We start from the raw sequence: 18838 nt of genomic DNA, 5'->3' as shown, positions 1-18838 counted from the left end.
TGCAACCATACCCAGGAGTTGCCCAAAACTCAGCTGCATGAAGCTGTGAGCAACCTGAACAAACTTTAAAGCCAGCTCTGCTGAGCAGGGTGAACTCCATGGCTTCACAGGTACCTTAACGTCACTCACGAGGCACAAACAGGACTAATGTCTACAAGACAAACTGAGGATGTTGATTTCTTTTTTTTTCCTTTCTGAAATATGAACTGAAATTGTGGGACTAAACTGGATTCTGTTCAATAAAGGTGTTAGAACAAATATCTCCAGTCTCCAATCTGCAAACAATACACTGATCTCTTTAATTGCCTGGGGTTTAAATGTAATCTAATTCATTTTTAAATTTATTTTTTAATTTCTTGTGGCCATGGGAAGGAAAGAGAATGAATAAGATGTTTCCTATGTGTATGTTGCAATTATTTGATTTATTGCCCAAACTATTTTGTAACACCATAATTTAGAATCAGATTTGGTTCACCAAGAAATATAGGACAACTCTGGCTAAGTTTTAATGTATTAAGTCCCAGTTGTTTCAAAATTTACTTTCTTGTTTAAAAAAAAAAATCCAAGTTGTTCTACAAAGAAATTTTAAAAAGTATATTAAAAAAAAATATATATGAATAACTGAGGAAGCTCCTAGGTCTTCAGCATTTTATTTAGCGCTTTGAGTGTACCCTGACATTCTTACCACAATGCATATATAAATGAAAATCGCATCAAGTCTTGGTTGTGGGACTTACCATGTAACATCAAAGACAATGTAAAAAGTGATTCCATTGTTGCTGATGACAAATATGGAGAGATGGGAGACTGCATGTAGGTAAATGGAAGATAAACCCATAATGAAGATCTAGCTAATGCTCAGTTGTTTAAATGAAGATCTAGCTAATGTTCAGTGGTCACTTAAGATATCTTTACATTGTTATAAAAAAAAAAAAAAAAAAAAGGATTAAAGACAAGACACAGTCACAAAAGCTCAGATACATTAATTAAGAAAAAAAATACAATATATTATGAATGCTGTTCCACTGTACTATAAAGTTCTGGTTTGCATTGCAGAAGGGGGTTGACATTTTGAGGAAAGGTAAAGCATGATACAGACAATAGAGAGTGTGCTTTGGTATCAGCTTGTCAGTGTGAGCTGGAAAACTACTCAGAAATAATCTTCTTAGACAGTAACATATGAAGAAAACTTGAAAACAATAAATGGAAAATAATCATTCCCTACTATTTATAACTCCATGCATTTTTCCTTATCAACTTTATATATAGAGACATGCGCAGACACACACACACACATTGCACAACCATATATCTATAATTGACTGCATTGATCCATATTAAATAAATATTACAAATTGAGGCCGTGAGCAACCTGATCTAGTGGGTGGCATCTAGGGGGATGGAACTAGATGCTCTCTAAGGTCCCTTCCAACCCAAGCCATTCTATGTTTCTGTGGTATTTGAACAATGAGAAATTGACTTGTGCAGAATTTATAAGCCTTTACTATATATACATCTCTGAAAATATCTGACCAATGCTTGTAATTCTGATTTTTTTGATTTTGCATAATAGTGCTTACTAAGACCAACTATGTTTCAATTAAATTAGGATTCCACAAATGGTAAACACAGTAAACAGTTATGTCAATACCTCTACATCAACGTTAGGAGAACTTTCTCTTGGATCATAGTCATACAGCGCCACCATCCTTCTTGTAGATACTGAAGGTTGTCTGCCACTCCGTCTGTTTCTTTCTGTTCCAATCACAAGGAGAGGAAGGGAAGGAGAGCTATAAAAGTTATTTTGAACACAAAACACAAGGTGCAATTTTTCCCTGCATCACGTTCACAACAGTGCATTTGGTATTTCTCTAGCACAGTGGTAAGACACCATGGGTTATCAAACCTATTAACACAGATGAAAGTTTCAAAACAGCACGTGCATTTTGTAAGTAACTTAACAGTTGTCTTGCCCTCTTTATTCTAAGCCCTTGAATCCCCACACAGTATATATCTGCAAAATCAACGTTCCGAAATTTACTGCCATCCTTTGTTGGAAGAATCAGAGTTTATCAGGGTATGTAAAGGTAAATGCTCAGAAGTCTGGTTTATTTCATTTTAGTAAAACTTTTACTACCTACCCCCCCTCCCTCCCCTCTCAATCACAAGGAGTGTTGTGCTTGAAATTATTCCTCAACTTTCTGCTGGGAGACTGGAATGAGAAACGGACACTCTCAGATGTCCCAAGACAAAAGAGGTTACCAATCATGTAAGTGGTCTGCAGTATTTTCAAGACTGACTACAAGAACCCATTCACAAGTACTGTTTAAGATTCCTTTGTGGAGGAACAGAAGGAAAAGAGTAAAATAGTTTACAGGAACCAGATGACATGTTTACTGTTTGCTACTGAATATTTACAGAGAAGTTTAAAATGGGCCACATTTTAAATTCAAATGATTATTAGCATGATTCTTGCAGATGATTGCTGTAGCAAAGAAACATGCTTGTTAGTGCTACTTACAGGCATTGAGGGCAGGTCTGATGAGCATTATGCAGTGTGACAAAGGAAACGTGGGGTTGGAAGGCACCCTATGACTGCTCTGGCAGGAGATTGGGCATTAAGGGCTCAGCTGATGTAGGAGCAAATACTGAGTGTGGCATGCACTCGCAGCTTTCACACTGCTCACCAGCTGACACTGAAGCTTTCAGAGATCACCTACTTCTGCAGCAGGTGGATTGGAGTTACCTTCCCAGCTACCATTGCAAGGGATTTTTACAATACACAAGGAGAGATCCAAAATGAAGGCGTGGACTGTAAGAGATGCAGGACCCAATTCCCCTGTTTCCCAAACACTTGGATCAACCCATATTTAAGTGATTACCTCAGAAGAGCACTTTTGATTTTGGAATACTTCTCTGGGGCAAGACACTGCCCACAGTCCAGGGTCAAGGGCCCCTCTATGACTAAGAAAAGAATCCAAAAAGGATTCCGTATGTGTTTGCTATGTGACACTATTTTCCGACTGCTGATTTCCAAAGATAAAAAGCATTAAAAAATAAATAAATCTAGACAGCTCAAATCATTTCAGCTACTTTACAGCTTGAATTAAGTTATTGTTTCTTAGCACAGACCTCTTTTAGACTTTCTGGATCTGCGGTGTACAGAGCGTGTGCTCTCTTTGAAACGGTCACAGTTGACTTCAGGAAAGGAATGCATACAAATAAAAGAAGAGAAGATATGAAGCTGTTCAAAGTTCTGCTTTTAAGGATTTAATGTGGGCAAAGGATTAAGAAAATTATAGTCATATGAACACAGCAATGTAAAGTGTTTGATATGACATTAAAAATATGATTAACAACATGAGACAGACTAGCAATTAGAACCTGCTTCTGCTAAAAGATCCACGTGGGCAGCCACCGTGACAGTAAGGATCTGAGCACATGGATCTCTTTACTATTCAGAATTTGTACTTAGTTTAAAATTAAGCCAGACTAACTGCTCTCCCCAATCCATTAATGACCGTGGTTTTTGTGTTTCTTTTTAATTTTATTTTAATTAATTTATTTTTTATTGTGACTAACAATTTAAATCCATAATAAAAAGTATATGGTACTTTTGAATAGCTAAAATATTTAAAGGTGAACTGCTGGGGGTAGGTTGCTAACAGTTCTCAGAAATGTCTCAGAATAAAACTCAGTGCTTAGAAATTTTGCCCTACCTTACATTTTTAATCTCAAATTGTCTCCCTCTTTCCAAGATAAAGACTTTCTGATTTCTCAACTATTTCAGAAGCCACTGCAAGTTGAGTGCAATGAAAAAAGATGATATTTGCAGAATATCCCTTAAACAGCCAAAAATTAAAATTACAGGGAATTACATGGACTGGTGGTTTCATTTTCACAGGTGTTCTGTATCAACAACTTCCTGACTTCAGTAAGAAGAGCACTGAGCAGGACTCACAGCAGTAAATTTCAAGCATAACTGTTTAGAAATATATTTTCTGTATTCAGGTATGTCTTCATGATAGAATTAGAAAAACATTTAGACACTTGTTAATCCCACCAGGCCTTCATTTGTGTTTACAGATGTAGCCACAGCAAGTTAGGTATCCAATTCCACTAGGCTTCATATGATGTAGTCCCATGTTTATATCTACTTTGCAGAATAATGCTGTGGACAGCCAACCTACTTGGGCACATCTGTAAGTCCCACTGTCTGCCTGTCCCACATTTTTGAAATGTATGTGTAGGTGTATGTGCTAAACCTGGAGGAGCAGATGGGCAGTGGGGTTTACAAGTCCAAAAGTGGGAGTATTTGTTGTATTAACATGGCATTTCCCAATAAATACACAGATTTGAAAATACAGCAACTAAGAACTTAAATCACCCCTTCCCTTTCATGGGGTATAGTGATATTTAAAATATCTCAATATCTGAAGAAGGAAGAAGAAAAAATTGTCTAAAATTACTAAAATGTTTTTGGATATGATAAGGTTTTATTCAATCTAAGAAAACAATTGTGGAAGACTTTGTTTCTTAGCAACCACTTTTACAGTTCACTTTTAAACAGGACTGAAACAGTTCCAGCCCTATGTACTCTCTGAATTACACTGAAAGGTTTAAAACATATTGAGATAGTTGTTTAAAATTTACCTTTAGAAGGAAATCTAAATTAAGATACTTGCATCGCGTGCCTCTGTACAACACTGAACCGATGACGTAATGCAAGTGGTTCATAACATAAAATCATTTGGCCTAACTCTGCTCTTAAAGGGGTTTGTTACTGCAATACCCATAAAATCTCATATGTATTGCTATCCCAAGTTATATTATACATAACCCTTTGCCACCATCCCTTTAAATTATTGGTAAAGTAGGAAAATGTAGAAGAGTAAAAATAACAACAAGTGACTCATTTTATGCTTTGCAGCAGTGAGCATATCACAAAGCACTTCAGCACAGCACACTCCAAAGCACAGGGATCTAGTTCTGTGTCTATAAATCTTTCAGGTAAGAAAAAAACATTTTTTTTAAATAAGAAAAGAAAGTAATGGGTGTAGTAGTGAAGATAAAAGTCCTTATTTGTGGCAAAAGGTGTGACCAAGATCAAGTATTTGTTGAATAATTCAGATACTGACACAGAATGTATCCCATAGTGTAGTAAATTGCTGTAAAATTCAAATGCATCAGCATATAATAAAAACAAAAGGCAAAGCAGATCCAGCCAAGTTAATAGCACCCAAAATTAGGTGAAGTTATGCATATATACTTTCCCTTACCTATTTTCTCTACTGGTGTGTTCAAAGGAAGAAAACCTTGTTTTAGAAGCTGATCCATCATTTCTTCATCATCTGCTTGGATCTCAGAGACCATATTACATGGGATAAGACCAATTCTCGTACAGGTTTCTCCACGATAGAATCCATCGGCATCTTTGTCCCCATAAACCTGTCATTTAAATAATAAAAGTGTTGGTTAATAAAGGTTTTAGTATTTAGGATTTTTAATGAAGACAGAACAGTTACCAAGGTATAAATAGGTAATTATAGTATAGATGTGAAATTAGTTTTTTACTACTTTGACTTACAAGACTAGAGATATTAATTTGAATTTTGACTTCAGTTTCTTAAAACAGATATGGCTTTTTTTTTTTTTTGGTTAGCATTGAAAAGCATAAAAAATAGTCATCTGAAAGTCATCAGTTTCCCCATGTGCTAGGTTAAAAGCATGTTTACCTATTTACATAGATGTTTATGGAATTATTCATATGGCACTGCTGCTTGGTGTTGTGTGAAATATATTCAATAAGAAGCATTTGCAAAACTGCGCCCAAGTTTTGTTATTTTGATTAGAATTTGCATATGATCAAAAATAAATAAATTTTAAAATGCCTACGTTATACTTAATAATATTTGATGTATATACTTAAGCTCCAATAGTGTTTTTCCAGAAGACATTAAGCTACAAGAATAGCATGAGCTTTCATCAATGAGAACAGGTAAATGCAAAATTTGTCTTAATTTCTAAAAATGCAGTCAATTCTTAAAGTTTGCCAACGATACAGAGGCCTAAATCTAGGACTGCACAACACAGAAAATAGAGATATTCTTAACACAAAACTGATGGTTAATTTCTGATTGATGGTTAATTTCTGATTCCAAAAAGAAAGCAAATCAATTGCTTTCTTTTCTTTAAAAACAAACAAACAAAATCCAAACCAATCCCTTCAGTTTAAATCACAGTTTGGAAAAACTAACCTTTTAATAGCCTCAGCTTTCTCAAACAGGAATCTTTTTCAGTTTGAATCAAAACATGTTCATAACTTACCTGGCACCATTACTACTTCACACAATACAGCATGTGCGACTGTAATGTACGGACAGGACAGACTTCACACAACTGCTCGGGTAATATACAAAAAGTATTTTGGAAATGCAAACCAATCCACATTCACATCAACTCAAAGAGAAATCAAAACCAGTAGATCACATAATTATTACAATGGTCCCAGATATAAAGTTAATATCACTCAGAATAGATATCTGGTGTGGCGACTCACTAGACTTTTCAGTGACAAATGTACTATCAGTGAAAACATAAGTTCTTTTCCATATATCTCCATATTTTGGGCATAACTTCATATCATATCACCTAAAGAGGTAAGCAAAATATTGAACCAGTATTTAACATATTAACATTAAAAAATTGTTATTTTTGTGTACAGACATTAATGTTAGGATCCAATCCAACACAGTGGAAGGAAGTATATATTTTAATAGCTTAAGTAACAATTTTTTATAGTTTTACAAATAAGTGTATATATTTATATACACTTATATAAGTGTATAAGTGTATATATTTTTAGGTTTGGTTTCAGATCGTACTTAAATCTCAGTTAAACCCTGGACTACCAGCAGCCCTTCCTTCTCCCCTTCCTCATTTCCACCCATTTTGCACCAGATAGCTTAGATACAAGGCTATGGAAAGAGATGCTTACACCTGCTGATTCAACAGGAAATCTGCTAGCTTTCCAAAATCAGAACAGCAAACTGAACAAATTCGCCTTGCAGCTGCACAATCATAATAAGGCAAGCTGTGACAGAGGGCATGCATAAAGACACGGATGGAGTCTAACACTGTCTGCCACCTGAAACAAGCTGATTTGTCTTCTGCTCCCTCTTCAAGGAGCAACTTCTGCACCTTACACCTGAACAGCCAAAAAAGGAAGTTATTTTTATCAGTTTCAAAAGAGGATGATTCTGGAAGAGAAATACCTAATTTTGGACCTTATTTAATTTCAAGTGTATATGTGCTAGGATGGTTCAGTGATTAAAAAAATACAGCAGCAGTGGATACATACGGAGATGCAACACTAAGCACTTTTACAGCACCTTTGCAGTAAAGAGGTCAATTTCTGAAGCAGTTTTTCCTATAGGAGTTGTGGCAATAGACACAGGAGGCCTCAGAGTCACAATTAGTCTTTGCATCTAAATCTCAAATTGAGTCTTTCCTAGCTACTTAACGCAACTCTGAGATTTCTTCCTATTGCCTAATTATATTTAAGCAATTAGCAGTAGATATCAGGTTCCAAATCCAATTGGATTTACAGCCTGAATCTCTAGAGGAAAAAAAGATCTTGGACTCTTGTCACACAAGTTGCGCTCTCCACTGGAAACAAAGGACATGCTGTTTGTAACAATGGGTCCTTTGTTTCCTTTGTTTTTAGATCCCACCTTAATGATTTGTCCTTCTTTAAATGGCAGCTCTTCTTCTGCAGCATCAGGATTTGGGGACATTGTCAGCGGATCATAGTCAAAGAGTGCAACAAATATTCGAGTAGAAATATCTTCTGTGCCAGGATCTGTTTCTGATTCTTCATAAAAATCTGGAGAAAGATGGTCATGACCACCATAGCCATCTATGAAAGTAAATTCAGAAAAGAGCAATTCAGTAATTTGGCCTCATTTTTTCAACTATTTCATTTAATATTTGAAAAGTGTTTGGTGTTTCAGTGAAAACATAAAGCGTGTCCTATCAAGTTTGGCATTTCTTTTATTTTTTAATTAGCAAGTTGTAATTTTTTAAGCAGTTTCAGTCTGCATGCATTGAACGTGGTGTTGATCTACACCACACTGACATTTACATAGGTGAATACAGCTTAGATAAGAAAGCAACTTTTGTTAGGTTTACTATAGTTTGCTATAAATTAGTGAAGCATGTTAAGAGTGACATAATGATGATTTTGATAGGCGTTAACATTACTGCAAAAATAACCATGCTTTGGATCCACCTGTTTTCCCGCACAGCTGCTTCTGCTCTTCATGGACACAAGAAAGCACATCCCAGCTGTGTTGACATACCATGTTTTAGGTATGAGGTTTAAAACATGGTTATAACCTCTTCTCTCCAGACGGGTAAGGAGAAATATATTTCAGTAGTGTTAGTTGCGTCAGGGATGGAACTACACTACTATTTTGCTTAAACAAAGTCAATAGTTAACATTGACAGCAATGCCCCAAACCCACCTGAACACTATAAAATATGATAAAATCCAGGAGCAAAGGTTAGCTGTGACTGCATTTAATTATACACTCATTAGGAAGGATCATCTGTGAACATCACAACACTTGACACTATACTGTTCTCAGGCCACTGCAGGGTACCAAATCAATTAGGACTTAAAAAGTAAGAATGAACATTTTGTCTCATAGCTTTCAGACATTTCAAGTTACCTGGAGAAGGCATTTAGTCCCTGATTCAACAACATATTTGAGGATGGACTTCAGTAAAACTGAATTAGTAAACTAGGACAAATGGCTAACAATAAGTGTTCTGTTGACAGGTTTCAAATGCTTTTAATTTTGTTTTGAAAGAGCACGTAGCAGTACTTTCTCCAAAAAACTTGCTCTTTCAAGACACATGAAGCTGAAGACCCAAAAGCACACAAAATCACGAGCCACTTCAATAAAAATTATTTTCAAAGTCCCACTAATTTGAATGGAAGTCAGATACTTTTGTTCTTTGCTGAATCAATACATATCATCCAGTTTGCATGATCTTTCACACAGATAAATTGAGCTACATTATGAACTACAATGAAAATGTAATTTACCTATATCATTTTTTTTCCATTCACATTAATACAAGTTTTACTGTAATCATCTCTTATAAAGGATACCTTTGTTGGTAATCATTGAAATATTTAATATGTAGTATTTCAGAAAAAAACAAAAACAAAACAAACAAACGAAAAAAACAACAACAACAAAAAAACCACTTCTTTTAGCTTCAATTACAGATTTCATTCAACATTTGACATGTTTAAACTACCAGAAAAAAAAAAATCAGAGGGTCACAGCTTTAAGGAAACAGCTCCTGACTCTTGGGTCCAAAGTGCAAGAAAGAATGTGAGTAGGGAAAAATGCAGAACAGCAAAAGGGCAGGGAAAAATTCCAGCCAAGAAGCTTTATGCAGGCACAAAGCACAGAAAGGGTGTGTGAAAGAAGTGCACATATGGGACAGAAAGCAATGGGACTCACAGGGTGGGATTCTTCTCTATTCTGTTCTCCTCTCATAGTCATGTTGTGGTCTTTATGTGGTTTATACTTGGGCCCACCAGGCAACATAAAACAGATAGTTGAAGGGGTGGGATATTTTGATTGTTCATTTTTAAATTAAAAATACCAATGTTTGCATCTGACTTCAACTGTGATTAATAGGAGTTAGGTGCAAATATGAATTATGGCCATATGTATCCCAGTTAAAAGCACTAACCTGTAATAATCTGACTCATGACAGTGAAGTTTGCTTCACTGAATGAGAACACAGTCTCTTTATTCTCTCATTAGCCACTTATTCTCTTATGAGCTATATATCATACACATATATAATTGTGTATGTAAAATCTTAAATCTTTGGCTGCAGCCAGCCAGATTCCCAACTGACGTCAATTTCCTGTAGTTGCATTGAACTCACTAGCTATTCACTGATTTACACAAGTTGGTGATCTGGTTGTAAGTCAGATATGTTTGCTTTGAAACCCAGCATTAAATTATAATTTACTTAACTTTCAGGGTCCATTTACTTCATTTCAGAAATCAGAAAAAAAAAAAAAAAAGAGAGAAAAAAAAAGAAGTGATCACACACTGGAACAGGCTCCCCAGTGAAGTAGTCACTGCACCGAGCCTGTCTGAATTTAAGAAGAGATTGGACTGTGCACTTAGTCACATGGTCTAAACTTTTGGGTAGACCTGTGTGGTGCCAGGAGTTGGACTTGATGATCCTTATGGGTCCCTTCCAACTCAGGATATTCTATGATTTTAAGTGTTTTCTAGATCTATATATGGCCTCGGCTGCTTTTATGGGTTAAGTGTTAGACACTTTAATTCACTATGTTATGAACTATGAAAACTGAATTGTTGATCATGTAATGATTTCTATGTTGATGAAGCAGCAAATACTATCAGTAGTGGGTATAATTACCTTACTCGTGTAATACAAGTTTGTTATTATGATGTAATTTTTCCTAAAACTATGAATATTTTTTGTCTTCACCAAGGGACAGAGCCAAAGACCCGTGTGATTAATGAAAAGACCCTGAATCATCGTTTAGCCCAAGTTGCAAATCAGATTAATGTTTGGTAACAGATTCCTATTATTGAACACATAAATCACATTGTGATTTACCAGCTACTGTTTGACCCTGTCCAATCTATATGTATCTAGTGAAAATGTGCTCATTTTGATGAATGGTTGTTCAGGTATATACAGTAAATATTGACTGGCGTTAGTAGCAGCGTAGCTTCACAGAGGTTCATGCAATGCAGTGTGCTCAGACTCTATTGAGTATGCAAAGGTGGCTGCACAGCAGTTTCAGGACAGAGGACTAAAGGCTGTTGTCCCTTACAGCTGAGCTGGAGAGACTTACCTGACAGCAGACAGGACTTAAGAGCTAGTTCCCCTGGCATTCTGCATTGCATGCAATGTTGTCATACATAACCGCGCTTGTTAACACGCAGCTCTAAAACGTGTCTGTCATAAAGGATGAATAATGTTCGGCATACCGTATCTATATTCAGAGGCCATGGTACGCTGCTGAGGCCATTTCTTGTGTCCACCAATGCTGCGATAATAAGCTTCTTCTTTTACAGGTGAAATATTTCCCTCACTACCTGACCGAGACCAACCGCCTTCACTGTTACTGTCCATTGTAATTTCTACGAAGAAAAAGGGAATGATCTATTAAAACATATTGTATAGTCGCCTTTGCAGAGGCTCCTGCGGGCACGTTTTGACTACCTTCTTTACTAACTTGCATAAAGTAGGAAGGCTAAACACTGTGTAAGCTTTGCCAGATGTCTCAGCCTCTAGAAATCCTCCTTCAGCAGGGAAATGTGCATCTCCTTTTCTAAAGCATCTATCTTTTAATTATTTATTTATTTTTAATTCATACTGTAAATATTATTTGTTAGATCTTTGGACAGGAATCATCTGTTATTATGAGGTTTAAATAATCCAACCTGACAGATCTGCAAGGAGATCTGCAACAGTATACTAACCCAAAGTATTTATAGCTTAATGGAGAAAATACTTCAAAGAATTTAAGAAGAATTTAAATTCTGGAACATTTGGAGAAAGATTTGATCTTTGGAATCCTGACAACATTAGATTGTTAAAGGTCTTTCCTTCTAATTTAATTTGCCAATGCTGCTTTGAAAACTTCCCATCATTAGTGAAGCTGAGTAACTTAGCAAATACTCCAGGCATAAATGTAAAGGAATAAGCCAGTGCCAAGAAATTTGGAATCCACATTTGTGAGCTGTATACTGAGGCCAACAACAGTTTCACATATTTAAGCCATCTAAATTTTTACGTATTATAATGACAGACCCACCATAATTTCATTCTTCCAAAACCCTACTTGCAGCCATTATTTATGGGAAACAACTTCTCTGTCAGTTGGAGTTCTGAAGTTGCTTCAAGTTTATTCACCACTCAACTACATGCTTTTGTGTGCCATATTTTTAACTCACTTTTTTTTATCTGACCTGCTGAGATATTTCATGTCTTCTAGATTATTTTTTCCCAGCAAGTTTCCAGGAAGCAACTTTTGTGCAGAGTTTTATCTAGTGTTTATATTAGCTTCATTTATCCTCAAAGTGATTTACTATGGTATGACGCCGAAAGTGAGAAATAATGCGTACCTATCTTTCAGCAATTTTAATCACTAGTCTTTCAGTCAGAAATTAGGACTCTTGAAATCGAAGGCAGATCTGGCCTTCCAACAGCTTCCGAGCATTTTTTTTTTTTTTAATTATTATTATTATTGTTATTTGTTGTTAGATACTGTTCATAACACTCTGTAGTTTGCTTGTTATCAACATTAGACAATGTTGTAATTTATTCCAAATGGAATCCCAAAGAGCATCTGCGGATTGTACATAACTCAAAATACACTAATTCATTAAGTTGCACTGAAAGAAATAAAATCTGTGATTTTAGTTTGTTTGTTAATCTGCTTGACTGATTATAAGAAATTAATTACTTTATCTGATTCCTAAACTGTTGCTATTGAACTGCTAAACAAAAGAGTCATTGCTTGGTGGGATCCGTACCCTAACTTTGTTGACAGAAAGTGAGTTCTGATAAATTTAATCACCTCCATTATTTTTAATTACAATCAAAATTAAAGGAAACCCAAAGGAATAATTAAAAACAAACAAACAAAACCTGTCTGCTCTCTTGCTATTTATAAGTAAAATAAAATAAAATAAAATAAAATAAAATAAAATAAAATAAAATAAAATAAATTTACACATAATATAAAAGAATGAATTTAGACACAAAACTTGGTTTAAGTAGTCCAAACATAAGCCAGGAATCTTTATTCCTGAGAAAAACAGGCTGCTTTCAGACTAGGAAAAAAAAAAAAAAAAAAAAAAAAAAGGATACGACAATCTAACAACCTTAACACCATCATCTGAATGCTGTTTGGTTCAGCTAACAATAACCCATCAACAGAAGCACAGGAGCCTCCCTGGAGTTGAATCTTCCCCATACCATTTTCATACCAGTGTAATTCCATTGATATCTGAGAATTATCCTCATTTACAGCAGGATGTGGGAAGAGAATCAAGCTTCTGAACAGCTATGCTATACTGCAAATGCTAAGAAAGTTTCATGCATTACAGCTCTGCATGTATTGTGATCTACAGTTTCTTTCATTAATAATAATTACTATACACCACATATAAATATAATTGTGTCCACTAGGGGGATTTTGCTTTTAATAGACAGTACACTTCAGTACTGGCATTTTAGTGTGACCCACAAAAAGGGAAAAATATTTAAGATTTAAAAGTAAAAGCATTCCTTTATGATCAGTCTCTTTCCTTCTGATAATACCCATTTGTGATGTCACTCATCCACATAAATGTCAGGTGAGAACATCCTGACACTGCTTCAGGCTCCTCCTGATGTCCCTGAGGCTCATGCTCATGAAGTCCAGGTTAGGGACATAAACCTAACTGGTTTTACATCTTCATGAAGTAATGTTCTGCTAATGGCTCACCGAATTCTTTCTGCATTTGTTTTGCATGTGTTTGCTGATTTTTCAGCATGCATGTTCCTTATTTATCAGTCTAGAGTGCAAGTTTTAACAAATATGCATTTTTCCATAATGTCTTGATTCCATTATCTTTTCTGCACTACTTTTTGGATTTTCTGGTATACATCAGCATACGTTTTAAGTCATAAGTAAACCAGAATAGGGATGAAATATCAAATCTAGTAAACATATGCAAATTCTACTAACTTGTTGCATTTAACAGCTTCCTTTTTTTTTTTTTTCATGCTAAATTCCAAAAAGTAGTCAAGAAAATGGAAAGTGAATGCAAATTAATGGTTGATGAATGGGAAGATGGATGGATGAATGGATGGTTGAATGGGTACATTTATTTTACTGATCATATGCCTGCCTGCATAGTAATTTGTTTTGGTAAGATTTGATAGTATCTAACCTTAACCAAGCTTAGAAAAGTTCCAACACCAATTAAATTCAATATAAACCATCCCGGTGATGTTGATGTCTATTGATTCAGCCCCCTGAGACCCCAGTATGCTTACATTTAGCTCTTATTTAGATGGAGATGTTTTTAGTTCAATTTCATCTCATTTAAGTAACTAAGAGAAACCATGGCTCAAGACAAGTGTCCACTGTAAGGACCACCTTCCCAACTCTGAGGCTGCAAAGAACAGAAATTCACCAATCTGTCCAACTAACCAATGGAAGGGACCAACATTGGTCGAGACCTTTGTGGCACTGCACTGCCATGAGAGGACCTTCGCCCTGCATGCTCCGCCCTTTCAGGCCGTCCTGCAGATGATGGATTACCTAAAAGCTAAAAAACAACAACAGAAAAAACAGGTTTGTAAGTTACATGCATGGTAACATTATGGTTATATGGTTGGACATTGATCAGGTCAATCGCATTTGGAAGCATAAGCTCTAAAGGCAACTAAACTTAGTTTTTAACTGAAAGGTTAGCTGAAAACTAAATACTGTTGCCTGGCAAACCTGCAAAAGAAAAAATGGTTCCCTGATTTATGGCAGAGATTTTGCAACCAGCAGTCACATATTGGAACAAAAAGAAAATAAAAGAATAATTTTGGAAACATTCTTTTGCCTTTGTCGTTGCTGCTATGACGTTATAATCTCCTGAAGAGTAGTGCAACCGGTTATGAGAGCTGACGATATCAGGCTACACTGAAAAGGCAAGCATATCTTTGTTTTCAGCTATATAGCTTTGTCCAGTTTGCAGCATGTGAACAAGTGTATATCCTTCTGTCTTTGAGCACACTGCTTTTCTATAATGGCCTTCAACTCTTAAAGCCTTTTAGAGGTTATTGAAACACGTAGAAGGGAATGTAGACACACTTCGTCTCACACCACATCTGTCTCTTTCTGTTCACTTGCAGAAAATGTTGCTATTTTAACCACTAAATTGTACTATTTTAATGCTTTCCAGAGTTCATCATACAGCCATTGAAATTAACACAGCTTGTGCACTAATTTCAATGGGAGAAATTTTTAAGGATCGTTTCAGATTAAACTGCTGGGCTAGAAGAGCAGGCAGCTGATTTCTACTGTTAGAAAAACAAAACAAAACAAAACAAACACATTTGATTTGAGATCTCCACTCTGGATTGTGTAGACTGAGAGGGTAAAGAACTCGTTTGGTCTTTTGGGAGCAGGGAAACCTATGGATGCATCTGTCAAAGCATGGAGACTCTGCTATAGACTAATGGACAGGAATGCAATTAGGCAAGATCACACAGAGGCATCCTTGAAAGATATGGAACAGCCCTGGCTCTCCCTTTCGAAGAAGCTGTTTGCCTGCATTCTCATGCAGAGATGCAGTCTGCAACTTCAAAGGCAAGAAGAGATGATCTAAAAAGGAAGGCGAAGTAGTGACAGTGCAGAGAAAAGGCAGAAAATGGAAATATGATGAAACCTGTGACTCCCCAAATCTGGGTCATGTTCACACTGGGGAGAATCTTGATTCTTGTCCAGAGATGGTTCATGATAAAGAGCATATCCTAAAAATTCTGAGAGTGAAATGAACAAAAACAACATGATGAAATGGATTCCTTGAGATATTTAAAATAATAATTACTGATGAAATATTTTTCCAATTAAAATGCATTTTTTTTTGTTTTTGTTTTTTTAAGCAACATTTAGATGGGCAAAATAAATAAAGACAATATTTTGGAAAATCATAGTTCAGCTAACCCTTAATTAAAATTTAGATTCAGTTGTCCTTTAATAAAAGCAGCCATTATTGTAATTTTTTTCTCTGTGGGAAAATCATTGTAAAGCAAATTAAACTGATTTCAGCATGATAAAAGAGATGACCGTAAAGCAAAATGCGGAATAATAAAGAAAACTGAATGGGGAGAAAAAAAAGGGGTGAGGGTAATGCAGCAGATAGGTCCAAAAGATGGACTCTAAAAATTAACTCAGAAAAAAAAGAAAAAGAAAAACAGAAAAAAGTAGCAAGAGAAAGAAAACAGACTGGTTTGGCAAGCAGATGTTAGAAGGAAGATTTATTTCACACACCAGAGAGTCTTCTGCATCTCTGTGGGATGGCTTTGCAAGTGGACCAGCGGCCCTAGAGTCAGCCATTTTTAAGTCGGTCTTCCAGCCTCCCTCAACTTCTTCATTAGACAAATTATCTGTTCTATTACATCTCTGAGCCTCATACTTTTTCTCATAACTGGGCTTGACCTGTTCATTCCTGGGCTCTTCAAAGGAAGGACCCAAGTCACCAAAATCTTCTTCAATGCTGGTTTGTCTTGTTAAGGTTTTCCTGCGAGCAAGCAAGGGCCTCATGCTTTTCCTGCAGGAACAGTTAGCAGTCTCTGCACAACAGATAGATGCAACATTGGCAGAAACTGAATCACAACCATATCTGAAAGTAAAACGAGATTCTTCTTCTTCACTTCCACAGTCTAGTCCACTGTCTGGGCTTCTCGATAAAGATCGGCTATATTTACATCCTTTGTCGTCTCCAGCAAAATCCTCCATGCCTGAAATTCTGTGCTTGGCTGCATACCAGAAGTTGTGCTGCTGGTCTTGATTGTAGGGCCTAGGTGGTCTAGAGTCTCTAGCTATTGTGGGATTCTTTTTATAGGGCATACCTAAACCCTGCTTGTATAGCAGTTCAGAGTATTCACCATCCTCTTCAGCTACTTCTGGAATACTGAAAAGCTTTTTACTGTGATGTATCTGTTGTGAAAAGTCAGGCTGTTCCAAAAAAGTGGCTTCAGTGGTCTTATTCTTATCGCACTCCTTAAGATTATGTAATGTTAAAAACCAGACAGGGAACAAATAGCGTGTGACAAAAATAAAATGGGAGGGAAAAGGGAGAAGAAAAAAAAAATAAAGACAGAATTAGTTTTAGAGCAATGGCAAACATAAGACATGCAGCTTATTTAGTGAAAAAGATGTCATGCTTTGAATGAGTATCTGTGAAAAATAAATACATGATTAAGAAGTTGCTGGGTGTCAGATACAACATGAGAGGTCAGTACAAACAACTGAGTGATGCTCTAACAAGAATAAACCCATGCATTTAAAACAAAGCAATAGAAGCTGCATACAGGTTCCAGCATGGTGAATGAGAATGACATTAAAACATAGCACTAATGTTTAGTACTTTCCTTGCCCCATGCCAAATTGCAATTTAATTTTTCTTTGTAACCAGTACCCTTATCTGAGAATGAAAAGTCTGTTATAACAAGCTGTCTTGCTTTGCGTCTGTGAAAGTACCGTATATATATGAGTAGCAAATATTCCTACATCTCCTGCCAGAGGAGAAACTTTTTGCAAACATCATTAAAGAAGCTCTAGTTTCCTTTGTCAAATTGTAATATATATATATATATATATATATATATAAATAAAATCCCTAATTTTAAAACTTGGCTTCCACAGAAAGATTCCTGAGAAGCAAGCTGCTCTCTGATGTCTCTTGGTTTGCACTGTCATCATATCTCCCAAAATAATCTTGTACCTGCTTGTTAAAACCAATATTTGAGAATCAGCCTATTAGTAGAAGTAAGTGAAAGTCTCTGTTTATATCAGATGTACGTAAAAACTGTCCCAGCCTGAATAAAATAAGCATTCTGATCATGATAGATATATATAATAGGGAATAACAATCTCCCAATAAAGCAAGTATATATCCACATACAAAACATTTTCTTGTTATTTTGGAGAGAAAACTAAAGCTGAAAGTGCACGTTTGGAATACCTTCAGATGCAAGAGGAACAGGAATCTGTTTCCATTATGGAAAATTCATTAAATGTGTTTTTCATTTTTTTTGTTAGCTACTGCTGTTGCAAAGTGAGATTGGATCTAGTGAAAGAGGGGGAAATTATCAAACACTTTGGGATCAGAATGTGACCTGCATTTTGTATCAAAAAGCTTATCAACACGGTGGGCAATAGACTACACATGAGACTCTGACATCCATGAGTCCTTCCCCAGGAAGTACTCACAATAAATTCTACTAAAACTGAAAATCAACCGTACCCTCCACATACACTAATACATCAAGTAAAGTATGCCTGCAAACTTTAACACATATAAAATGATTTACTACACCAAATAAGGGTCTGGATCACCTATTTAGATATCAAAATTGGCAACACTATTGTAAAACCAAGAAGTAGACATAATTTCTGATGCATAAAGAACAAGAACAGTCTAGGGAGAATTCACTTTTCCCCCAGACGAATGGGACAGAAGCAGCATGCAGAAGGATTTCAGTTTGAACTTTTATGATAGCAGAAGAATCGAAACACTGATTATTTTTCTTTTGAAAAAAGTACCTGTCTCATTCCAGACAGTATCAGATTAAAAGGGCTGAATTTACAGTACACAAAGGCAGTTACAGCAACAGTTAGAATTCTTCTATACATGAGAACATAGCATTTTTTTATGCTTTAACAGCATACTGGAAGAAAAATACACCGGTGGTTTCCCTTATCATTCAAGTTATCCAACTTTCTACAAAAACACAATTTAGTGCAATCAACAGACACATGAAAAGCAATTACAATTTATACATACAACTATAAGAAACATATATTCTGTATTGGATAAGTTCAACATTCTGCATATAAATAATTGTTGTCTTCCATGATAAATACTCCTCTTGTGATTAAGCAGTATTGCTGATAGATATTTCCTACTGTCTCTGACAAGTGATTATTAGGTGATTCTTTAATAATCAGAGCACAAGGATTTCTGATAATACATTTATCAAACAGAGT

General features: G+C 35.8%; 1 protein-coding gene across 21 annotated transcripts in view; it reads right to left on the bottom strand.

The window, feature by feature from the left end:
- RIMBP2 (RIMS binding protein 2) overlaps positions 1 to 18838 on the bottom strand; it is a 158857-nt gene that overhangs the window by 5467 nt on the left and 134552 nt on the right. For 10 of the 21 annotated variants that reach the window (XM_021271355.4, XM_021271356.4, XM_021271357.4 and 7 more), the window contains 7 exons: positions 16118 to 16849; positions 14282 to 14399; positions 11064 to 11216; positions 7734 to 7918; positions 5280 to 5448; positions 3133 to 3198; positions 1652 to 1755 (listed from right to left, as the gene is read on the bottom strand). In XM_021271355.4, coding sequence (XP_021127030.1) covers positions 1652 to 1755; positions 3133 to 3198; positions 5280 to 5448; positions 7734 to 7918; positions 11064 to 11216; positions 14282 to 14399; positions 16118 to 16849 — 1527 coding nt within the window. The remainder of the gene's footprint in view (positions 1 to 1651; positions 1756 to 3132; positions 3199 to 5279; positions 5449 to 7733; positions 7919 to 11063; positions 11217 to 14281; positions 14400 to 16117; positions 16850 to 18838) is intronic. The other 11 variants (XM_072024460.1, XM_021271358.4, XM_072024461.1 and 8 more) reach the window with 6 other exon arrangements.

Source organism: Anas platyrhynchos, chromosome 16 (assembly GCF_047663525.1).
Source record: "Anas platyrhynchos isolate ZD024472 breed Pekin duck chromosome 16, IASCAAS_PekinDuck_T2T, whole genome shotgun sequence".
Classification (NCBI taxonomy): domain Eukaryota; kingdom Metazoa; phylum Chordata; class Aves; order Anseriformes; family Anatidae; genus Anas; species Anas platyrhynchos.
This window is presented reverse-complemented; position numbering and strand designations above follow the sequence as displayed.